Source organism: Lissotriton helveticus, chromosome 12 (assembly GCF_964261635.1).
Source record: "Lissotriton helveticus chromosome 12, aLisHel1.1, whole genome shotgun sequence".
In the NCBI taxonomy this organism is placed as follows: domain Eukaryota; kingdom Metazoa; phylum Chordata; class Amphibia; order Caudata; family Salamandridae; genus Lissotriton; species Lissotriton helveticus.
The window spans coordinates 424956981-424983266 of NC_136073.1; the positions used below are offsets into that span (position 1 = coordinate 424956981).

The 26286-nt window shown below is 45.7% G+C and overlaps 1 protein-coding gene across 1 annotated transcript in view; it reads left to right on the plus strand.

Moving 5' to 3' along the window:
* RBL2 (RB transcriptional corepressor like 2) overlaps positions 1–26286 on the plus strand; it is an 817437-nt gene that overhangs the window by 348330 nt on the left and 442821 nt on the right. The window contains exons 11-12 of the mRNA XM_078670248.1: positions 5172–5275; positions 24014–24151. Of these exons, the coding sequence (XP_078526374.1) occupies positions 5172–5275; positions 24014–24151 (242 nt within the window). The remainder of the gene's footprint in view (positions 1–5171; positions 5276–24013; positions 24152–26286) is intronic.

Below are 26286 nucleotides of genomic sequence, written 5' to 3' on the forward strand. Positions count from 1 at the left end.
ACTTAATGTTGGTAGACGGTCGGACTCATCGCTCTCTGCAGTGGTGGAACACCAAAAACCTTTCCAAGGGACGACCGTTCCTAGAGCCAGTTCCTCAGATAATCTTAACTGCGGGCGCATCGCTCTCCGGCTGGGGAGCCCACCTACTGCAACACACCATGCAAGGCAGGGGGACACCACAACAAAAGTTACTCCACATCAATCATCTGGATATCTAGCAATATTCCTAGCTCTAAAAGCTTTCCAAAAGCAAGTATCAAACAAAGCTGTGTTAGTCCGCACAGACAACATGACAGCCATGTATTACATACAGAAGCAGGGAGGCACGCACTCCCTGCAACTATCTCAACTAGCACAGGACATATGGCGGTGGGCTAAACCTCAAAATACAATCCTTCTAGCCCAGCATGTTCCAGGAGTACAAAATACCCTAGCGGATCTGTTAAGTCGACAAACACAACAGACCCACGAGTGGGAACTTCATATGCAAGTTATTCAGCCATTCTTTCAGATGTGGGGACAACCTCAGATAGACCTATTTGTCACCCACGAAAACGCCAAATGCCAAGCTTCGCCGCCAGATATCTACACCCACTGTCCAACGGCAATATGATATGGATGAACTGGTCAAACAGATTTGTGTACGCTTTTCCACCTCTACCACTCATGCAATTAGTAGTACATACAAACTACAGCAGCATTCTCTGACCCTCATCCTAGTTGCTACAATGTGGGCCAGACAGCCGTGGTACACCACACTGCTGCAACTGTCGGTAGTACCGCACCAAAAATTACACCTGTCTCCACACCTCTTAACACTGAACCGTGGAGAGATCAGACACCCGGGCTCAGCTCAACCTTGCGATCTGGCTCCTGAAATCCTAGAATTTGGATATTTGAACCTTCCTCCAGACTGCATGAATGTCATAAAAGTAGCTAGACGTCCAACCACTAGGGCATGTTATGCAGCCAAGTGGAAACGATTTGTAATATATTGTCACAACAACAATATTAATCCTCTAGATGTGTCTATTCAAGACATCATAGGATACTTACTGCATCTCCAAAGATGCAACTTAGTCTATACGTCTATTAGACTACATCTTGCGGCAATAGCAGCATATCTGCAAAACAGACAACATCTATCTCTATTCAGAGTGCCTGCCATTAAAGCCTTTATGGAAGGCCTTAAAAGAATAATTCCTCCCAGAGTACCACATTCACCTGTGTGGAATTTAAACGTTGTTCTCACACGGTTAATGGGGCCTCCCTTCGAACCCGTACACAAATGTGAACTACAATTTTTAACATGGAAAGTTGCATTCCTAGTAGCTATTACCTCTCTGCGGAGAGTTAGTGAACTACAAGCACTAACCATTTAAGAACCCTTTTTGCAAATGCCTCACAATAAGGTAGTTCTGTCTACTAATCCAACATTCTTTCCCAAAGTCATTTCTCCCTTCCATCTCAATACATCTGTGGAACTGCCCGTTTTCTTCTCGCAACCACAGACAGTACCAGAAAGAGCTCTTCACACATTAGATGTTAAAAGAGCATTGCTATACTACATACAGAGGACACAACCTTTTCGTAAGACAAAACAACTTTTTGTGTCTTTCTCACCACCACACAAAGGTAATCCCATTTCAAAATCTGGGATAGCTAGATGGATTGTCAAATGCATACAGATGTGTTACCACAAAGCTAAATGTACGTTATCTGTTCCTCCTAAAGCCCACGCTACAAGAAAAATAGGGGCTTCAATGGCATTTTTAGGGAACTTTCCCCTAGATGACATCTGCAGAGCAGCTACATTCACAAAACCCTAATGTGTAGATGTGCAAACCAAGCAACAAGCTAATGTGGGCCAGGCTGTTCTCAAAACAATATTCCAAACTACTGCAAAAGATAGGGGTGGTCGCCGCTAGGGATGGGTACTGCTATGCAATCTATGCACAGTGTGAAATCTGCAGCTCATATGCCTCAAACGGAAAATGCTACTTACCAGTATGCATCTGTTCTTGGCATGTAGAGCTGCAGAGTTGCACACGCCCACCTGCCTCCCCGGCTACCCTTGTCTGTTCCAGTATTATTTTAATTAGATGCAAATTACATGGGCATCCTTCCTTTTCTTGCAAAGCTCCACCATTTCCCTAATGGCGAAAAACATTCTGGGGATGGAGCCGATGCCCATGCGCAATGTGGTCCAAAGGAGGAGTCCCCTATCTCGTGACTTCCCAAATACTTTTCAGGACAACAACAAACTGCAAACATCCGTGCCCAACACTAGGTGGCGATCTATGCACAGTGTGCAACTCTGCAGCTCTACATGCCAAGAACAGATGCATACTGGTAAGTAGCATTTTCCTTTTATCCACATCTAGACGATTTGTTGATCATGAGTCAAACGAAAGCAAATCCCAATTTCCAAGCTCTCCAAACACAACCCTATCTTGGAGCGATACTTAATTCAGTATCGGGGACAGCATACCGTAGTCCACAAAGTCGTTCTCAATCCCCAGATCCAACTGGAACTTTTTCAGCCATATCGTCGCCTACCAGTCAAAATAGTGATGTACCCTCTAGAGAGGACGTCCTCATGCATAGCAATAGAGTACTCATGAGACCCCTCCAAGAGTGCTTAGCATCCCACTGGTCACAAGAAGAGTGCTGCTTTCATCCAAGGTCCATCAGGCACTACAATGGTGGAACACCTCAAACATACATAAAGGAAGAGCCTTCAAGGACCCAATCCTGTAAGTGACAATCCCGACTGATGTATCACTCGTGGGTTGGGGTGCTCATATGAAAGACATTGTAGTTCAGGGACACTGCCCCACACAAAAACAGACATTACACATTAACATGCTAGAACTGTTAGCCATTTACATGGCTCTCAAAGCATTTCCTACCAAACTTAGCGGGAATAAATGTCCTCTTACAAACTGACAGTATGACATCAATGTATTACATTCAGAAACAGAAGAGACCCATTCCATTCAACTGTCACACCTAGCACAGACAGTATGGAAATGGACAAACAGTCACAAAGTCTACCACAATATACACCGGAACAGGACAACTCCATTGCAGACTTGCTAAGCAGGACACAGCAACATTTTCACGAGTGGGAAATACACTCTCAATTACTACAAGAATGCTTCCAATGGTAGTGAACCCCAACAATAGATCTCTCCGCCACACGCAAAAACTCAAAATGCCAAAGCTTCACATCCAGACACCCACACCCTCAATCCAAAGGGAATGCGCTATGGATGAACTAGTTGAGGATATTTGCTAACGCCTTCCTGCCTCTCCAACTCATTCCATAAGTGGTCAGGAAACTCAGACTTTACCCTTAATACTCATAGCTCCCACGTGGGCTTGACAGCCATGGTACACAACAAAACTAGAGCTATCACTTGTACCACACAAGAAGCTACCGAATTATCCAAACCTCCTCACTCACAGTGGGGACAGGCTGAGACAGACAAGCACTCAACTACTCAATCTTGCAATCTGGCTCCTGAAGTCATGGAGTTTGGATACTGAAATCTATCGCCAGAATACCAACCTGTAACAACTGCAAATGCATCCTCAATTGCATTTCTGTGTAAAGGTTTACAATTGAAAGTATATTTTACCTACCTCTACCAAGTCCTGCTTGGTTGTAGAAATAAAATACAAATATGCCTTTTTTATAGTTACCCAATTGGTCTGGATTCAGTCTGTATATCAGTCTTGATTGAGTGAATACAACATATGCTCAACACTACCATGAAGACAGCTGTTAGTACTTATCCAATTTAGCCTCTGCTATACCTCTGTGGACCCGCTGGACTCGGTGCACACGTACCTTACTTTGTTATAGTATATACAGAGCCAGCTTCCTACAGTCATTATTGGAATAGCAGAATAAGTCAAGTTGAGCATATGCCTGTTGTGACTATTGCCTATAATTATAGAAGTTTCTACCTTCTCTCCCCACCTGGTAGCATGTGTGCTCTGGCAAGTTGTGTAGTGACTAGGTCACAGGTGAGAAATGCATGGCTTCAGCGACTTTTTGAGCTCCTAGATGCCAGTGCTGCACATAGAATATTTGTGAGACAGGGGAGAGTGGTTGTCAGTGGGATTATGGTAGGTTTTCACTAGTGAGGGGTAAGTAGCATGGGCAGGGCATGGCTGCCAGTGGGCACAGGCTGTGGGTGTGATTGAGCAACCATGTGAATAAACAGGTAACCTATGTTTGATTGATTCAAAATGTTTTCAAAGTTCAAAGGTAGACTATGTTTTAGGACTTGTGTTGTGTAGACACCACCTAAGATTGTTAGAAGGTTGAGGCTTAGCAGGGCAGGTGTGGGAGAGGGCATGTGGAAGGGATTTTTCCAGGGACAGGGATAGAACCCTATTTTTATCCAAAGATAAGGCCAGGTGGGCCATAGGCCCATCCTGACCCACTGACAGGTGATCCCTGATCTCCACAAATTCAAAGATTGGAGTGCTCCAGACCGATTGGTAATGCAGCACTTCTAACTCTAGATGAGGATTAAGTGGGCAAGGATGTATCATACATGACATTAGCGTGATCACTCTGGTTGCTTTATCTGGGCGGTGACCTACCTAGCCTTGGATGGGGATTGGTGAGCGTGCTATTGAAGGAGGGATAGAGTGAGGATGTAACAGAAGGGGGGTGCGAGTTGTTTGAATCTGTATGAAGTTATTGTTTGTTGGTTTTTAAGAAACTGTAAATGATGCATTTGCTATGTATGTTTTGGCAAAAATCAATAGACTGTATTAAAAAAACAACTGCAATGCTCCTCTATGGGTTGCAAGGGCCCTGCTAGCTGTAGCTGCAGTGACAGAGATAAGATAGCATATGAATCTCACTCTTGCTTGACCTCATTATATGGCTACATATGTACCATTCTGGTTTGCATTGTCAATATCTGAGTTTAATTTGAAACTTGTAAAAGTATGTGCTACAGAGTGCTGAAAACATTGCACATCTTTTAATCCTTGTGCATTTTTAGGTGCGCCTGCTTGATTTTAGAAATTCATTTGTGTTTGAGCACCCCTTGGGTGACTAGATATTGAAACTAAAACATACAAGGGAACATGATGGATCAACATGGGGCAAGACCAAAATAAAATGGCATATTTTCATTTTGCAGATGTTGCGAGCAAATATTTCCGCCTTGCAGAGGTCTTATATTACAAGATATTGGAGACTATCATTGAACAAGAGAGAAGGAGAGTTGGTGAGACTCACTTATCGGTAAGGAAAAAAGACGTGGCATGCATTGACATGATTTTCGTTTTTATTCAACATAGTATTAGCTTACTCATTGAAGCCTTTAGTTTACTTCACTGTTCAAGGACCAGGCAAAAATTAATCTTTACTGCAGGACAGAGTTGCACAGCTTGGAGGTTGTCCAAGACAACAGATGTAAACATTTATTCGTGGGATTTATCATGCTGGCAAGGGAACACTTTGTTGTACAAATGAGCAGAACTGACTTTAAAGGAGCTATCTAGCCTTTTGAAAAAATTATGGATATTGGAATGACACTGCATCACAGTGAGTATTCACCCGACCTTTCCCTGCATCATCTGCTTGCATCTTTGACTAAGTATATCAGTGTATACATTTAATCTCTCTTTATACTGCATATTCTGCTGATTCCAGACCAAAGTCCACACTTTCACGTCTCTCTGGATGTTTCTGACCTATCACATTTCTTTTATTCCTGGTTGAGCTTTTAAGCAGACTAAATGGGACTTAAGTACCCACAAACCAAATGGCCTTATAAGGGCCATTACATTTGAAAGTAAATCCCTACAATTCAGCATCTGCCAGATGACCACCACTGTCTCTCTTGTTGCAATTTTTGCCCTGTAGCTTCTGGTTGTAATCTTAATATTAATTAGCACTTGGGTCCCCGTTATATCCAGGTTACAAATAGCCAGAAACTTATAATGACTTGCTGCTTGCACATAAGGATCAGTTCAAGATTATTGTGAAATTCAACTTTCATGGTTTCATTGAGGCTCCACAAACAAGTTCAGTCTCCTGGCAAATATGGCAAGAGCTGGACATTATTGCCACCCACTCAGGTAAACCACTCATACTCACTTTGGGGCAACTTGTTGTTTTACAACCATGCTTTCCCCACCATCCCAGCTTTTCAGTGGACAAGTAATCATTATGTCTCGCTCCACACACCTCGACAACCTTTCAACTGTACGACTGTCTCCAGGCAAAGTGGGATTGTGGAGCGAAAGTCCTTTGCTTTGCATGCTCTTGCATGGCTGTTCCACCCAGCCCTTGGACTTTATTTGGACAGCCCTGTTTTCCCCAGTGAGCTTTCTCACTGAAGTTGCTCCCTCTGTTTTACTTTTTTGAATACCAGTGATGTGCTATGATGTCAAGTGCAAAATTAATTATATCATTATGCTGAGTAAATGTAACTGCCTCCATCTCATCTGAGGTAATGAGCAGTGGTGGCAGAATGGTCCAAGTTAGAGGTGCATGATTTTTTCCTCTATACCTCTGTGAGGATTCCCTTTTCTTGAGATCCTCTGAAAAAAAGATTATTTTGATGGATACTACTTCTTGTAGATGCCTCACCTTATAATTATTCAGACTGAATCTGTAAACTTTTTCCCCAGCAATACCTTTCCACCACTACCAGGTTGTGCCATGCAGCTCTGAATACAGGGTTTATTTTCACTCCTTTTGGGGGTTATTGTTTTGGTATTGATTCATGCATTGAGGAGTATCTATCAGAAGAGTAAGTTACATACTTTTGGTAACTGAGTTTGCAACATGTCTCGCTTTAGGTCCACATGCTCCTGCCATTTAGTGCAAGGTGTGAACGTTTGCAAGTTGTTTTTGTTCAAAGTTGTTTTAGAGTCACAAGCTAATCGGGCATTGGAGAAAAGAGTTGGAGGTAAGGCTAATTATGAGGTGTGTTGGATAGGAGGACAGTCTGTATGGGATGAGCAGGAACAATGAGGTTATATAGAACTAGGTGGTTATAAGTTGAGAGCGAAGATAAGGATCTGGGGCCAGATGTACCAAGGCTTTTTGTGGTCACAAAGTGTGCAAAAATGCCTTTTGGTGCTTAAGAAACCCAAATTACGATTTGGGAACACGTTACCAAATAGTAATAAGGGTTTCAACTGCATACCCAATTGATATTTTGAAGTGGCTTGTTTAGGGCGACCCCACAAAATACCCAATCAGAATGCTATGTACTAATGTTTTCCGACCAAAATCTGAACGCAAAACATAATGTTTTACAGACTACCCAAAGGTAGTGGTAAGGTTTCACAAACGGGACCCATTCCCCTTTGTGGATTTGTGAATGTTGAGAAAAAAATGTTTTAAGACTAGACATGGACCACTGCCTAATTTAAACAAGCATTTGCAATGCAATAGGTCTCGCATTAGGAAAGTTTGAGCTATTGGTATTGTAAATGACATATTTTTTATTTATGTGTTGGTTTTGAAAATAGCGAAATTAATAGCTTAGTCATTTACAATGGCAATAGTTTTAACTTTCACAAATGTGACACCTATAGCTTTTGTAATGCAATATGTGTTGTATTTTCACGAAAATCCAAGAACAGAAGTGAAATATTAACATCTTTTTGTGACATTTATAAGACAGACGTCATTGTTGTTCGAGTACTTTACGCTGGTGTTTGGATTCCTGAAAATCCCCAGTGTTGCAGGGTGCTTAAGAATTTTGTGATCACAGTGGTACTGTATTCCGTGCTGGGGGGGGAGGGGAGGAGAGAGAGAGAGAGGGAGGGGAGGAGAGAGAGAGAGAGAGAGAGAGAGAGAGAGAGGGAGGGGAGGAGAGAGAGAGAGAGGGAGGGGAGGAGAGAGAGAGAGGGGAGGAGAGAGAGAGGGGGGAGGAGAGAGAGAGAGAGGGGAGGGGAGAGAGAGAGAGAGAGGGAGGGGAGGAGAGAGGGAGGGGAGGAGAGAGAGAGAGAGGGAGGGGAGGAGAGAGAGAGAGGGGAGGAGAGAGAGAGGGAGAGAGAGAGAGAGAGAGAGAGAGAGAGAGAGAGAGAGGAGGAGAGGGAGAGAGAGGGGGGAGGAGAGAGAGAGTGAGGGAGGGGAGGAGAGAGAGAGGGGAGGAGAGAGAGAGAGAGAGGAGGAGAGAGAGAGAGAGGGGAGGAGAGAGAGAGAGAGAGACTGGAGGAGAGAGAGAGGGAGGGGAGGAGAGAGAGAGAAAGGGAGGGGAGGAGAGAGAGAGAGGGGAGGAGAGAGAGAGAGAGGGAGGGGAGGAGAGAGAGGGGAGGAGAGAGAGAGGGAGAGAGAGAGAGAGAGGAGAGAGAGAGAGAGAGAGGAGGAGAGGGAGAGAGAGGGGGGAGGAGAGAGAGAGTGAGGGAGGGGAGGAGAGAGAGAGGGGAGGAGAGAGAGAGAGAGAGGAGGAGAGAGAGAGAGAGGGGAGGAGAGAGAGAGAGAGAGACTGGAGGAGAGAGAGAGGGAGGGGAGGAGAGAGAGAGAAAGGGAGGGGAGGAGAGAGAGAGAGGGGAGGAGAGAGAGAGAGAGAGAGAGAGAGAGGAGAGAGAGAGAGAGAGAGAGAGAAGAGAGAGAGGGAGGGGAGTAGAGAGAGGGAGGGAGAGAGAGAGAGGGGGGGAGGAGAGAGAGAGAGGGAGGGGAGAGAGAGAGAGAGAGGGGAGGAGAGAGAGAGGGAGGAGAGAGAGAGGAGAGGGGAGGAGAGAGAGAGAGGGAGAGGAGAGAGGGAGGAGAGAGAGAGAGGGAGGGGAGAGAGAGAGAGGGAGGAGAGAGAGGGGGAGGAGAGAGAGAGGGGAGAGGGGAGAGAGAGAGAGAGGGAGAGAGGGGGGAGGAGAGAGGGGAGGAGGAGAGAGAGGGAGGGAGGGGAGAGGAGAGAGAGAGGGGAGGAGAGAGAGAGAGAGAGGGAGGGGAGGAGAGAGAGAGGGAGGAGAGAGAGAGAGAGAGGGAGAGAGAGAGAGGGGAGGAGAGAGAGAGAGGAGAGAGAGAGAGGGGAGGGAGAGAGAGGGAGAGAGAGAGGGGGGAGGAGAGAGAGGGGAGGCGGAGGAGAGAGAGAGGAGGGAGGGGAGGAGAGAGAGAGAGAGAGATTGAGAGAGAGATTGAGATTGAGATTATTCATAAACCTGTACCTTCTCAACAGTGGGTTCATCGACACGCTAACTCCCCTTATTTGGATGATGCGCCTGCCCCCTCCCATTGTGGACTCCAATGGACTCATGCACAAATATCGCTAGACAAGCCAGAGCCATCAATATTGACGTTATGCTAATGCAACCAACACTCACCTTTGTCAATGGTCCATCTCTGTGCAGACTTCCCGATCCATCTACAAGGTTCATAAGACCTCAGCACGTGCTCCAGGATGGTAACCGGCGTGTCACACTGGATTGGTTCCGGGTGCACTAACTTGTGTTAAATTCTATAGTAGCTAATACCGGTCCAGAGTTCGTCACAGAATGATATGTTTTGGACATTTTTCAAAAGTTTATGGTTCAGCAATAAACAATAACAAAGCCTCACTCATGAGTCGATTTCCTTCATCCACAGTGCTTTGCCCAACCTGACTCCTCCTTATCAAGGGGAATATCACGTAATTTCGCAAACCTGTCACTCAAATGTAGGAGGCGCAGCTACTGCCAGGCAGTGCAGTTTGTGAGGCATAATACTTTTAACTCTGCTTCAAAGTCCGCTCAAGCAGGACAAAACTGCAACAACATTATTGCATTTCATTTATGTCCACTGAAACCGCTGCCGTAACAGTTTTCCAGTCGAATAAAATCCGGCGCTCGTACTTCATGTAAATGAGGAGCTCATAGGCTAGATTCTGTCGAATTAAAGAAAATGCAAGTACATCTTAATAAATCTAGTTTATTGGCCTTTAGCGCATCAGTCTGTTTGTGCGGATGGGAGGCAAAGAGTATTAAACACAAGCCTTTCAGTCGAAGCTTAAGAGGGTGCGCCCTTGTGAAGCGAGCGCGCTCACGACAGCAGAAAGCCAGCAGACACGTACTTAGAAACCGAAAGCACTGAAGCTGTCTCCAGCAAGCTGCCAGCAGCCAGATACAAAAGCGCGTTCACACGGACAAATCCGAGACTGAAGAAGCGCGTGTCCGACTCGTGTCCACATGCAAGTAAGCACAAGAGGTATACTAAAGTATACAAGAGGGTCTCGATGCTCGACCTAAAAAATGTTGTTAATCTTTTCATCTTTTTCTTTTCTGTTTTTTTAACACATTGGGGGCACATGCATCAACCTATTTAGGAAGTGCAAAGGTGCGAATCGGTAAATTCGGCCGTTTGCACTTCCTAAATACGTTTTTGGGATGCATCAAACTCTTCTTCAGAATTCGCTTTTTTTGCATTTCTAAAAAATGCGAATGCATTTAAGGAATCGCATTTGTGCGATTCCTTAAATGCAATGCATCAATTTTTAAAAAAATGCGAATTCTGAAATTGGAAAGTGCAAATTACCATGAGGTTGACCCTCGTGGTAATTTGCGAAAATGTTTTCAAAATGCAAAAAAATTCATTTTTTACACTGTCATGTTACAGACACACATGTCCTTAGGACATGTGTGTGTGAAACATGCACTTTCAAATGCATTTCAGGGGTGCAGGGGGGGTCCTTTGGACGCCCCCCCCTGCACCCTTGGAATGCATCAACAAATTGCGAATTTTGAAATGCCTTCCCATTGACTCCTATGGGCCTTTTGGCCCATCGGAAATCAATGGGAATTGCGAAAATGCACTTAGGAATTCGCTACTTATTTGGAATTCGGTAAAAATTGCGATTTTTACCGATTCCCAAATAAAAAGCCAAAAAAATGATGCATACCATTTTTCAATTCTTAATTTGCGATTCGGTATTTTTCGCAAATTAAGAAATGCAAAATGTATGAATGATGCATGTGCCCCAACGTGTTTTCCTTTAAGAAAACCAGGCTGCATTAACAAAAAAGGTTTGCTTTATTTTTCAAAGCAATCACAGATATGGTGGCAACCCACTTTGAATTGCTGGCAACCTACTATGAATTGTTGGCATCAGAGAGATGGCGGCCTGCTGAGGTCAGCAATGGAGAAGTGTGGCTCAATGGTTAGAGTGGCAGACTCTGATGCAGAGGTCTAGCCCGGGACCAGGGTTCAATTCCCCGCCTCGGCGGGTCTTGGGCTCAAAAAATTCCACGGACCTGATAATTCTCGCCTCGGTGCCTATTCCAATCATGGAGTCCCACTCTGCAACTCTAGGCAATAGCTTGCTTAATCTCCACAACGGCCCCCACAACGCTAAGGATGCCTGGCCTCCACCTTGGGGGTGCCCAGGAGTGGACACCTCACAGGGAAAGCCAGGATGGGTTCCACAGCGGTATTCGTACAAGCGCCTTGAGACCCTTGCGGGTGAGTAGTGCGCTATACAAGTATCAATTTACAATCAACCATCTCTGTGATGCCTGTGATTCATAGTGTGTTGCATTTTGCGACTTACCTCATTAATATTCATGAGGTAGGTCAAATAACGACTCACTACAAATCAGGTTTTTGCAAACCGACCTATTAGGAATTTGCAACAACATTTACTGACTCCATTCTTTGTACATCTGATCCTTGGTTCTAGATATATTATCAACGTGTTCACAGTTGTGAGTTTGGTCACATTTAGGACTGTTTATGTCCCCATATTGACTTGCAAACGTGACTGCACTGTGACAATACAATTAGTACATGAGCTAGATTGTGTGCATCGATTACCTGAGAAGGTGCATAGCAGGCAAATCAGTGGTTCTCATCCTTGGCCAAAAATGGCAGAATATAGAAGTTAACTTTGCTGCGACATCCATGATAGATGCCATGACATGGGGATAAAAAAGGTGACAAGCAGTACTTAATTTGCAACAAGAAGATGCCAGGGTCAATGGTGTTTCACAGCATGCCACTGCAGCTTCTGTAATCTTCGAGCACTGTCAAATGCCAGTACCACTGTTACCTTATAAACAAAACATTCCAATACATTTCCGTTGTAATACTTTATTCGAAAAAAATATTTCATAAAAGTACAAAAGTTCAACATATGAAATACATTACAACATTACAATCCACAAACATAAAAGACACAAAAAAAGAAATATCAAACATCGGGTAGAAATTTTGACCTGGTAAACCATGCATTTGCCACATATTTGGCCACCCCACAAACAATATACATTGAAGTGGCATTTGTTAAAATGACACGCATAGCTATTCTATGGTCCCTCACCCCAAGCTCCCTACAAACAGGTTTCAGCCATTTTGTTCTTGGTTGTTTATAAGCATCACATGCAAACAGGAAGTGGCCCAACGATTCTTTCGGGCAGGAACAACTTGGACATTTTAAGTCAATTCCTCTACGTCCCTTCCACCCTTCCTTGAATGAATTAAGAGGTAATATACCATATCTAAATTTCAAAAACAGCGATCTGTCGCGGGGAGCCTGGATAAAATCCAGGAATGGCTCTAGTTTCCTAAGAGGCTTGTGGTCAAGGAAGGAGTTAGTTAGGGGACCCCAATTTGGATTCCTAAGTTCTTTAGCCACAATCCAATCCCAATAAAGTTTTTTAACAATTAGTTTTGGTGGTGGCATTTGGGATATCCAGCTATCCTCCAAACCTATAGATATCACCAGCTTCTTTAGATTGTTGAGCCATTTGATTTTATTAGCTACATTCAGAGTAATCAGCTCATCCAGAACCAAAGCATAGTTAAAAAGTTCAGGGGTCCTTCTAAGCCGAACCCAAAATAACAAGGGACGAATTTGGACCAAGTCAGAAATTGATTTTTTACCCAAGTCTAAAAATAATGGTTTCAGGGGGGTCGATAGGGGTAGCGAAACAATATCTCTAATAAACTTGTTTTCCGCCACAACCAGTGCTTTAGTGTTTTCCGCACCCCACAATTCTGAACCATATACTGCCGCTGCCAACGCTTTCCCTTCATAAACTGCCAAGGTAGGAGCTATGGGTCTACTAGTGGAAAGCCGCTGATTCTTAAATATTACTCCTGATACCCTTTTGAGGTTTAAAACCATTTTAGCGATATGGGAAGACCAACTCAAGTTGTTACTAAGTCTTACTCCAAGGTAATCGAATTCTTCCACCACCTCAAGTGGAGTGCCATTCAACAAGAGGTTAACCTTCCTATATTTCTTTTTGCCGGTCAACACCATCAGCTTTGTTTTAGTGGTGTTTACTGACAATCCCCTGTCTTTACAAAAGGTGCAAAAGCGATCAAGCAATTTTTGCAAACCCATAGGGGATTTCGACATGAGAAGAGTATCATCGGCAAAGAGGAGGGTAGGGGTTTTCTCTCCTGCAAGGACAGGGGCATCGGCAGGGTCCTCCCTTAAATGGTCCACCACCCCATTTATAAAGAGGGAGACCAAGGTTGGAGCCATCACGCATCCCTGTCTCACTCCCCTATTGACCGGTATCTTCTCTGTCAGTTGGCCCTGGGTTCCCCAACGAATCCTGGCATAATTCCCCTCATGGAGTTTAATAATAAGTTGCAATAAATAACTAGAAAAACCCATATCAGATAGGACTAACCAGAGCTTGGCTCGTGGAATGACATCAAAAGCTGTCTTTAAGTCTATGAAAGCCAGATATAAACTGCCCTTGGCAATTAACACTGACTTCCAACAAACTGCACAAAATCGAAAGACCTGGTCTATTGCACCCACATTACGTCTAAACCCGGCCTGAAAGTGGGACAGGATACCTTTATCCACGAGCCATGATTCTGTGCGATTTATGATGACCCTGCCAACTACCTTTTGGATGGAATCTATCAGACTTATCGGTTTGTAATTGGCAGGGTCATCTCTTACGCCCTTTTTAGGTCTCGCCTGGAATTAGCATCCGAAGGATGCGTCCAGGCTGGAGACTTATAGTTGCCTGTCTCGGGGGAAGGAAGGACAAGAGGGTGTTACAAGCTTGAAAGCCGGATTTGGGTGCGCGAACGCGCACGTTTCGTCCCGCGCCGCGCCGTGCACTTCCCTCCCATACTCCCAGCAAGTCAGCCTAACGCGCATGCATGCACACAGACACACACGCGCGCACACGCACTTACTTACACACACACACACACACACACACACACACACACACACGCAGGCACCCAGACAGGCAACCCCCTCTCCCCTCCTTTCTCTTACCTAACCGGGCTTCGGGCTTCTCGGGAGCCTCGCAGAGCACTCGAGCTGCTCTGCCATGCCTGCAAGATGCGGGGCTCTCCCCATAGGCTTGGGGGTCCCGCAGTCTCCCCGCTGGTCTTCACCCGGGCCCCCTCCTGGGTCCCGGGACTTCAGGTACGGCACTTCGCTGTCGCTCCGGGGCCGGGCTCGCGCTCCGACCTCAAAACGAAACTTTGAAATGTTGCGCATGCGCAGGCAGCCCCCGCCCTCCCACTCCTCCCAGCCCGGATACTGAGCTTGTTTGGGTGAGCACTTCTTCTGTGTGGCAAACGCACAATAAATGATACGATTGATCTAAAAGGAAAATGCGATCTGAGAGCATTTCTTTTTGGTAATTTGCCCACCGATTATTTGTATCTTCACTTTCATAAATGTAATGTCCGCCCCACTGGCCCCGCCCCGGCCCGCCCCCTCCCCCCGTCTTGGCCGCTATGGCGGATCCAGGGAATGGCTCCTCTCCGCGCTCCGGATCCTCGCCCTTCCTGGGGATGCATCTGGCCTCGCCACCCACCTTCAGGTACCGATGCCCCCCAGCCTCACCTGCCCCGGGGTAGGATCAAAAGGCAGGAGGTGTAATCGGGACCATGCAGCCTTGTTGGCACGTTAACCCACTGAGCTGACGTGCCTGTTGCACACGGATCTCTAAACAGGCACGCCAACCCTCTGAGCTGTTTTAGTGGAACTGGACCCGGATGCGTACGCACACATCTCCATGGCAGGCACATTAATCCACGGAGCTGTCTTGCTGACATTCGATAAAACACGACACACGCACCGGGCGTCTCTGCGCCAGGCACATTAACCCGCTGGGCTTTCTTGTCGGCTATAATCACTAGCAGCGGTGCTGTGCCCAGCATCTGGCCAGGCCTCTATGGTGGGAATGTTCACGTAGCCGAGTTTATCGATGAGAACTTCCCATGACAGCGCCTCTGCCTGCAACATGTTTCAGCGTCTCCCGCACTGCGCCCTGCTCCCACACTCCCCCGCACACACACACACGCAGCCCAGCGCCTCGTCTAACAGCGGAAAGCCATTAATACTGGGAAGTTTTCGCTTGAAGTGAGCGGAACTATAACATGTGTCCTTTTCACACGCAGGCTTAAATCCACCACCCACTGTGACCTATTTACAGACGTCTGAGCTCTGCTACTTCATGTGTGTGTGAGGGCGGTGCACGTCATGAATCGTATCTGGGGGGTCATCCTTATGGGGTATGTGGTGTAGGAGAGACTCAACATTTGACTGACAGATCCCGTGTAGCCATTCACCTCACCCCTGCTCACGTGACTCATGGGCCCGCGCGCGGTACCCGGCTTTGCCCTGCCTCCTTCATTACACCAGTCATCCATTATTTCCATCCCAGGCCTGTTTGGGCCCGTTTACCGCCTGGGCCTCCCGCGCTTATAAAGGCAGGTTATTCAATCTGCTCACAGCCTTTCCTCTAGAAAATGTTGTCTAATGCACCAGTCCACCCTCTCTCGCCAAACCACCCACTGGCATTTTGTGACCACAGGACCCTATGGGTGCTTTTCGGGAAAGCTGCAGCCTCACGCTGCGTGTATGCCATCGAGGGGTCGCAGAGCCTTTCATGTGGAGGCAAAAAATGCCCAGTGGCAAAATAAACCTACACTGAAATCCAGGCATCTGTGTGGCCGCGCCGTGTGATCCTGGTCAAATGGCTTCTCTGATGCGAGTTCGATTTCTGCCAAGTCTGGGCGCATGCACCAAAGTAGGGGTTAAATGCTGGCAGAAAGCCACTCCCTCCTCTACATTGTGAATATATTTAAATATATATACATTCCTCACTCGCCTCTCATAGGAATTGTGCTTCAAACCAGGCCCTGTTTGGGTAACCTGTCTCTGAACTGTCCAGTCTCTCTCCACCCCATGAAGGCACGGCCCCTCCCCTCTACAGAGGGAGTGCCGGCCACGGTTTTACTCCCCCCAACTTTTGCAGCCTCCAAAAGCACAGCCCCTCACAGCCCGCGAGTCTCCGTGACACACCGCAGTGATCTCACCCCTTCGCCGCTGCCCTGCATTCTTCCAAAGACGGAGAGTGTCAGGAGCGCTGCGACCGCCTCCACCCCCAACCCAAAACACGAGCGCGGTCCCACCACTGGCGGGTGTCTGCAGGTGAGTGAAGGGACGAGGGGGTCACGCAGGGCGCTTCATGCGGTGTTTGCAACTTCATTGCACTCTCTATGCTCACTCTTCTATACTTGCACGTTTTATATAGCGCCAAACATAGCGCCAAGCTTTAAACCGTATTAGATGTTAAAAGTGAGGTAATCTTGCTCATGGCGTGAACAGTTCACAGAGAGTTGTTAGAATCAGATATAGTCACGGTGGTCCCCGAGAGGTGTGGGGGTGTAGGCTGGCCTGGCCCCCAACACTGTGGTCTTGGCGTCCAACTGTTGCAGTGTAACTGAAGTGCAGTGTGATGCAGAATGTCATAACTGTGCAGTGTGTGATGCCGTGCCGTGGGTTCGGGTTAATGATCCCCGCCGTGTGGTGCAGGGTAACCGAAACAATGGTGTGATGTACTGTAGGGCTGTGTATCTGTGCGACATGATGCAGTGTAGTGCAGAGGCGTTTCATGTCTATGCAGTGTGATGCAGTGCAACGAAGCAGTATTGTTTATCTGTGCACTCTGATGCAGTGCCGCTGAAACGCCGTTGTAAATCTGTACATTATGGTGCAGTGTAGTTCAGAAGTGTCCTATAGCTATGCAGTGTGATACAGTGTAACGAAGCAGTATGGCATAGCTGCAGATGGATGCAGTGCCTCAAGCAGTGGTGTATAGCTGTGTAACGTGATGTATGCACTGCACCAGCGGATCATATCCATGCAGCGTGATGTACTGTCCTAAAATGACTTGCAGGGCCCCCGTTTTTCATGTTCTACCCTGGCGTCAAAAAACCTTACACTAAAACACATATGTCGCAGTTCTCGAGAGAAGGTCAGGTGTAAGAGTGCATATTAGTTAACATTTTGTGCATGCTGAAATGTCCACTGACCAGCTCCTCTAGATCACCCATTGCACAGGACAGAACGTTAAAGAATCCTCTCCGTTGCTGCCTAGTCTCATTCATGCATCATAGCAGGGTTTAAGGAAACGCCAAGAGCAAGTCCCTCCTCGTGTAAAACCAATGACGTGTCAGAGGGACAATGGCACCAAAGGATGAAAGGCAGAGGCTGCCCAGCAGAGATGTGAACCTATAATCTGCTGAGAAAAACACACACACACACACAAATACATAAATAAATACACACACACCCACACACAAACACACACGCACACATACATACATACAAACACACACAAACAAACCCAAACACATAAACACGCACGCACACATACATACACACGCATGCACACAAAGTCACTGAAAAAAAGGACCATTTAACACTAGGTATCCATTACATTAAACAATGTTCCATGTGTAGCGCTTAACATAAAAGCCCTTTATAACCGACACCTATTACATTTTTTAGGAGCAGAAAACAATGTTCTTTATCCTCTAAAAGGCAACGAATGAATAGCCCCTGACAACTATCCAACACTGCCTGAACATTCTAGCCATCCTAGCTGCAGAATCGGCTCTTCCCTGTATACCCGACCATATTGTATAATGCTATTAAAACAGACACTTTTAAGGTCGTTCCTGAGCAGCGCATGTGCTGCTCTTCGAAGCACGATGTATTCAGGTATGGACTTGTTAAGATAAGCTTGCAGTTTTGTCCTATAGCTGAAGGTTGGTAGGTTGGGGAAGTAGTGTCTGGGGCGTCCTTTAAACAAGCATTTGCAATGCAATAGGTCTCATTTTTGCGAGAGTTTAACATTTTCCATGCTCATGACGAGCTGAGCTCGTCATGAGGCACGGTGCTCATGACGAGCTCAGCTCGTCATGGGCCATGGAACGCTCAGGTGCGGGGAGAATTCCCCTGCTGTGCTGAGCATTCCACAGGAACCAATGCACCTGTGACGAGCTGAACTCGTCATGAGCACAGGAGCACTGTAGCTCATGACAAGCTCAGCTCGTCATGAGCATGGGAGCGCTGTGCACGCCCCCCTGTCCCCCAGCACAGCGGGGGAATTACCCCCGCAGCGAAGGGGCTAAGCTATTAGCATTGTAACTGTTTAAAAACAAAAACATAAATAAAAGGCATTGCCATTTACAATGCCAATAGCTCTAACTTTAATAATGCGAGACCTATTGCATTGCAAATGCTTGTTATATATGGTTATAACCTCGGCACCCTTCCAGGAGTCTGGAACAGGGTAACCATACTGTATCAAATTCAACAGACATGCTATATACTCAGCCCAGAGTTTACAGTCGTGCTTTAACAAATCCCCCGGGAGGCCATCTGGACCGGGGGCCTTCCCCGGTAGTAATTTAAAAATAGCATCTTGGACTTCACGCTGGGAGAATAGGTCTGTCCTGAGAATTGGTTTTTCATAGGACATACTTTGAGGGACAATGACTGATAATAATAACGAACTTTCCAAGCTGTCCTCACAATATAATTTTAAAAAATGGGAATACCATTGCTGTTCGGTTATATGATTTAAAATGGGTCATGCACCCCTTCTTTCTAGAACATTAATTAGTTTCCAGAAAATAACAGAGTTTTTCCCACATGCTGCTGCCTTCAGCTGCTGCCAATGTTCTTCCTCCCAGTCTCTCTTTGCTGTTTTTATACTATTTGCATATTCCATCCTGGCCAGCCGTACAGCCGCAAAGTCCTTACTTTTTATTGCTTTGGTAATTGCTTTCCTTTTAGTTCTACAGTTTGATGTGTACCAAGGATTGCTCTTAGTATAGACACCGTTAGGACAAAAATTCACCCTAGGGTTCTTACAAAAATGAGCTCCTAATTTAATTATTAAATTGTTGTAGGAATCCAACAGACTAGGTTCAGCCAGATTAACCAGCGCTGGTGCTAAAGCAGTCAATCTGCTTATTTCTTCTAGAACCAGCTCTTTAATATTTTGGAGCTTCCCCATATCCCATTTGACCATATTCCATTTTAGCTTCCGATTATCATTTGTAGGGAAAACCTCTTTAGTGATCAACTCTGTTTTCCCACAAGTATCACGCCCTCTTACCCAATGGATTTCCGTACACAATGGGTTATGATCACTATCGGAAGACTGCCTGACCTCCATATCAATAACGTCAGGCCAAGATTGTATATCTAAAAGGATGTAGTCAATACGAGAAGGGCAACCCAACCTGTTGAAGGTCATTGCTCCCTCACGGTCTGACCTTGTCCGGCCGTTGAGAGCCCATAAATTGTGATCTAGCACCAGGGCATTCAGCTGAATAGCTCTTGATCACCATTTCTTGAGGGGAGTAAGCATTAAAGGGGGTATGATCTGTCTACCATCCTCTATATTGAACCCCAATGCCTCTTCATCATATAGGGGTTCAAAAGTACAGTTCAATTCCCCCCAACCAGAATTTTCGATCTGGGGGGTTGGTTTGATAGCCTCACATCTAATAAATCTAATATCGGGGACGCAAGCCCACCCTGAAGGCCTCTAGCATAGATGCAAAAAATTTCATAACTATAGCCCCCTGATTGATTTTTAAGGGTAATATGCAAAATGTCATTTGAAACGTAATTGTTGGAAATAACAGTGCAATTTAAAGACACTTTTACCCAAATATGTAAGCCACCAGAGGGGCGCCCTTTCCCCGTCGACACTGCTGGGACATAAAAGGTTGAATAACCATTCTTATATTGCGGGGATATGCACCAGGTTTCTTGGAACATGCGTATATCAAAGGTATTAATGAAATCATTCCATTCAGGATTATCCAAATTTTTCCTTAATCCCGCTATGTTCCAAGATAATATGTTAATGGAGGTAGAGGGTACCATAGGTTCAATAATTCCAACTGAGTCACCAGGTGCCTGTTCTCCTGTTCCTTCACAATGTAATCCAATATTAACTACGTCTAGCATAGGGGTTTCAACTGTAGCACAGGATTCAATCACATCTCTACCTTTGCTAGTGGGGCCTGTAGTGACTACTCCCTCCGCGGTCGATTTTACTTGATCCCCAAACGGAATCTTTACCTCCCAACCTCCTAATTTCTCAAGGGACTGGATAGGGAGTCAATCCACTCCTTCCAGACCATTGAAACGATTATAACACGGTATAGGATAATCAAGCTGGGGTCCCAACCATCCCTCTTTTAACCAATTGGCACCATTTAATGGTCTACCAGCTCCTCTTCGTATTTCCTGCCAGCCACCATTTGTATCCTCTCCCCAATTAAAGAACGTTGTCCTCCATAATTTTCAGGTCTCCTCCTGCCACTGTCCTGGGTGGGAGCCCTCAGCCAGCTCCACCTATTATCATATTTTCCTATGGGCGTGTAGAAATATGACAAAGGTTTAACAATGATCGCCGTGTCGTTACTACACCGAGACCCTGAGCAAATATACTCTACCAAACGTGGGTCTTCAAATGTAATCACAACACAGTCTCCCTGCAGATGTTTCTTTTTATCACCTACCCAGGGCGCTCTCTCTACCATAAGCAATTTTTTATTAATATTGGGAAGAGGGGGAAAATTCCTATCCAGCCAATAACAGACTTTATTTTTAAGAGCCCAAAACGGTTCAGAGGTGGCTGGTGCAAGCTCAGGGACACCCGTTAGTACTATCACAAACGGGCAGGCGTCCGGTGGTAAACTAATATTCCGCCGTGCCCTTAATGGCTCCGACTGGGAAAGTGGTGGAACAGTGGTTGGAGCAGTTGAACCTACTGTTTACAAAGGTTTAGTAGCAACAGTAGATGATGTTCTATACCCTGCAGTCTAATTTCCAAGGGCAAAAGCAAGGATCTAATGAGTGTCGCTAGAGAGTCAAAAAAAGGAGCGTTCTCATCCTCTACATCCTCTAGAGATTCACTAGAACTGCTATTATCAAGAATGCTAACCAAACTTGTGTCTGAGGCTGATACATCTGGTATGCCTATAGGCAGGGGATGGGATTCACGCTGGGCCCTAACAGTCCCTTGTGGTACTCCCATACTAGACCCCCCCCTCCTCTAAACCATTACCCACACAAACTGGAACCCACGGATTGGCCAACATATTCTGGTTAGTTGGAATAACACCGGACACCTGGGGGGGAGTTTAATTTGGAGAAGAAGTTATACCTTCCACAGGGCACCCTTCAGATTGTGAATTAGCTATGTGTATAATAGCAGAGGTAACTGCTGAATTATTTGGAAGGGGGGGCGCAATTAGAGGTAACAACAATGTAGCTGCAGGGGATATATCTGTACATGTAGAATGGGGCACAGTAGATGTCAGGGACACTGGGGCAACTCTCGACTGAGACGAATCAGAATTACTCTGGTTTCTATTCGGGGTACATGCCAAGGCTATACTACCCAATGACGATCTTTTTGCAAGTAGTAAGTCTTGCGAAACCCTCCGTTCCATAAGAACGATACCCTCATCAATTAAAGTATTAGTGCGAAGAATAAAATTATCCAAAGTGCTAGTACGTTTTTTTGTTTTATTCTTCGCTCCAACCACCGCCTGACTACGGGTTTTTCGAGAAGACATGGTATAAGGGACCGTAAACAACTGGCAAGGGAAACTCTAATAATAGGCACGTAAGTAACAAACCCTTCAATATTAAGTGCTAGCAGACAAAAACTGAATAACTTTATAGTGTCACTAAGTAGATATTAACATCCCAAGAATAGTTAAAACACGGAATTACAACAACTGACATGAAATGAGTAAAACCTGCAGGGGCATACGAGCCAGTCCAGTCCTTACGGTCCTCGGAGGGCCTCAGATGGCCCGCCCTTTAGCGCTAGGCACCCTGGGTCTCGCAGTCCCGGCCCCGGCAGCGTCAGCGTGAGTCCCAAGGTCCTTGTAGTTCAGGATGCAGGAACCAACAAATACATTTCCCCATTTGAATTATTCCTTGTCACTAAAGCGGTTAGAACGAACTGGACAAGGAATTTTAATTTACATTTACATTTATATTGACATTTTAAACACGTTTTGGATGTGTTCTCCTCAAGAATAAACTGGCAGTGCCAAAATTTGTTGGATTGTTATGAACAAGTGCTGTTGTTGACAATTAAGTGCCGCTGCCGAGGAGTAGAAACACTAACACAAATTAAGCACTGATGGCAGGGCAATAGGTCATGTATCTACATGGGTCAACCACTGCTACTCAATAAAATTCTCCCTCTGGGCTACTTACTGGTAAATAATGAAAGTTAAGCCAAATACTTCCACACAGCAATACAGACATTCCTCCGGGAGACTCTTGTTAGAGGCCTCCATGGTTAGTGTCAGCAAAACCTAAAAGACTCAATCAATCAATCAATCAAGGAATTTGTAGAGCGCGCTACTCACCCGATAGGGTCTCAAGGCGCTGGGGGTGGGGGGGGGGTCGCTACTACTCGAACAGCCAGGTCTCGAGTTGCTTCCTGAAGGCGAGATGGTCCTGTGTCAGCCAGAGGTGGGTGGGGAGGGAGTTCCATGTCTTGGCTGCCAGGTGGGAGAAGGATCTTCCTCCAGCGGTGGCTTTGCAAATGCGTGGGAGGGTGGCAAGTGCGAGGCTGGCGGAGCGGAGCTGGCGGGTTGGCATGTAGAATGCGAGGCGGTTGTTGAGGTACATGGGGCCCTTGTCGTGGAGAGCCTTGTGTGCGTGGGTGAGCAGTCTTCTCTTGCTGACGGGGAGCCAGTGCAGATTCTTCAGATGGGCGGAGATGTGGCTGTGGCGGGGGATGTCCAGGATGAGTCTGGCCGAGGCGTTCTGAATGCGCTGTAGTCTTTTCTGGAACTTGGCTGTGGTTCCGGCGTAGAGGGTGTTTCCGTAGTCTAGGCGGCTGGTGACGAGAACCTGGGTGACCGTTTTCCTGGTTGCGGTGGGGATCCATCGGAAGATTTTTCGGAGCATTCGTAGGGTGTTAAAACAGGACAATGAGACGGCGTTGACTTGCTTAGTCAAGACTCGATGTGATCAGCCCACAAAAGCTACAGAAATGTAAAATCTGTCTATTGAACTTTGTTCTTGGAAGTAGCATGGAGGCTGAAACTGTGTAATGTTTGTGACATCCATGATAGAAACTTACAACTGCAGGTAAGTAACTTTTCTGATTTAGTCTAGAAAATCTGGAGTTTATTCAAAGTTGAGTTCAGTTTTGTGCAACATAAGTCACATATCTATAGGACCAGACTTTTGCACAAGGGGCCTGAATGTCCACTCATTGTTACCAGTCTTTCAGTACTGCCTGTTATTTTTGGTGCTTTGATAAGGAATGGAGGTAGGGACTTAAATGCACTTCTGTCATCCATAATTGTGGACCATATCAGCAAGAGAAGCCATTCTTTTCCTAGTATGCTATGTACATAATATGGCAATGTAGTTATAAAATTGCGCTTTTATATTTGCATTGTTTGGATACTGATGAGTTTTGTTTAACATGCAGGTCACAGGATTGAGTTCAGGTATGGCAAACTAAGTATTCTGACCTTGATAAATGAGTATCATTTTGTTGGATATTAGATGTTACTAATAAAACAATAAAATATAAAAAACTGCAATAGCATGCACTATAAAAACACATATTGAGATTGTTTATTTAGGAATGCATGAGTAATTTGTTTGGCCGGTATACATTGATGTAAAAATTATTCATCTTATTTTAGAGTTTGTCATGCTTTTAAGCACTCAGTTTTGGGTTGATTGTTTCATTGTTCGCTTTCCAGGGGATCCTTGAGCAGGAAGTGCTTCATAAATCGTTGCTATGCTGTTGCTTAGAAATAGTGACCTTCTCCTACAAGCCCCCAGGGACGTTTCCATCCATTATTGAGCTGTTTGATGTTCCAGCATTCCATTTTTATAAGGTAAATCCAAATCAGAATTTTAAAATAAATTACTGTTATGATAAATACAGAAATGCAAGCTACTTACAATTGATTAACATATGAAGAGAATTACAAATAAAATACAGGGCAATGTTCTTTTCTAGTAGTAGAAGGTCTGAGTGGGAGGCAAGAAATTAGGTCTTTGGCAAGGGAGTCTGTAGTTTGTAGCTTTACCTTTGAAGTGATTTTTCCTCATTGGAATGGAAAGGTGGAGTCAGCCAAACGGAGACAGGTGTTTGGAAGTGGCAACTCGCCCTCTCTGTTCTAGGTTTTCTGGAATGTATTTCGCTTTTTAATCTGCCAGAGGTGTAGTATTGTAGTCTTTCTCTGAAAAATGAGCTAAGGTAAGAAGCAGAGTTCAAAGACCCCATCTACAGCATTCATCAATGTTAATTTGTTGAGAGCACCATGACATCAACTTCAGTCTCGAAAAAGACCTAAGACAAGACCCCAGCTAAAATTCATTAAGTTACTGTTCATAAAATCATGCAGCATGGTGATAAAATACCATGTTGCCCCAGTATTGGAACTTTCATAGATTCCCATGCTTTGTATCATTCCCCGTCGTCGGAATGGGAGCCTCGGTAAATAAAAAATACCATAGCAGTAAGCACAAAGTGAAAAAATAGGCCTAGTCCTCATCTCGTTTTGTAGCTTATCCACCTCTTTTTGTAAATGAGACCAAATTCGTGCAGTAGCCAATCAGAGTAGCCTCACCCCATAGAACCTTCCTGAGAGAGCCTCAGAGCCTCAGATTTTCTACCGCACGTTGTGCAAGGGAGTCTCCATTGAGCTCTGCTCAATTTTCTTCACTTCTGAGAATATTTCAACAACTTTTACCAGTTTTTTCGTCATGTCTGACAAGGAGAAGAAAGCACTTTTTAGAGCCTGTGCTACTTGCTCTAAAAAGAGGTTGTTTGTTGAAGACAAACATGAAGACTGCATATACTGCTTATATCCGGATCATAAGGCCACGGACTGCAAGATTTGCAGAACCTTTTCCACCAAGACCTTGCGGGACAGAGAAGGACGCCTGCTGACTTGGCTACAAAAGATGAAGGACTGCAAGGAAGTTCTGTCTTCTGACAGTGAGGGCTCCTCTTCGGTGGTGTCATCCAAGAAATCAAAGAAAAGGGGTAGGTCCCCCCCTACTACTTCTGATGAGCCCCATGTCAAGGCCTTGCCAGGGACCTCTGATAGGTCTGATGGGACTGCTTCCCTAAAATCTCCTCACCGCGGTGAAAAGGAGAGGCAGGGACAGCCTGAGGAGTCGCAACCTTCAAAAAAGGCTAAAAAGATCGTCCCTGTGACTTCACCACCCACTGAGAAGGAAAGAGGGGTGGAAAAGCCTTCCAATACACCTCAGGAGATTGTTTCTGACAGGAAACAGCGTTCGTCGACGGTGAAAACCACAGGTACGTCGCCGATTCCTGTAAAAAAAGACTTGTCTTTAAAATTGGCCTCGTCGACGGGCTCGTCGACGATGGCTTCGACGACGGCATCTACACCGTCGACGACGTTTAATACGCCTGATGCCTGTTCCTCGTTGACGAAACTGACTTTTTCCACGTCGACGACGATGTCGACGAGAGTCACGTCGACGGCGATGACGACGAGGACAACGTCGACGACGCCGGTGACCATGATCCTAACTACGAGTTCGTCGACAATTCCGTCGACGATCCACCCATCGTCGACGATGAACATCTCCCTGTCGACGATGCCTTAGACGACGAGCACAGCTTCTTCGTCAGCGCTTCCGTCGACGAAACAGTCTTTAAAGATTCATCCGTCGACGACTGGAAAACCTGCAATTTGACATAGGAAGAGACAAATAACACCAGAGATGACATCTCCATGGAGAGTCTCGCAGTTGCCTCCTACCTTATTGCTTGATGAGGACTCTGAAGACGAGACTGATCGTGCTTATGGGCCGGCTTATAGCCCATCTGACTTACACGTCAAATTACAGGAGGTCAGTTCTGAAGAAGGTGACATGGAGCAACAACACTATTCTTCACAAGACTATTATGACCAACAGGAGAGGCCTCGCATGCAGGTTAATTCACAGAAACCTCCACGTCAGTCCCAGCAGGACATGGTAGCGATGCCAT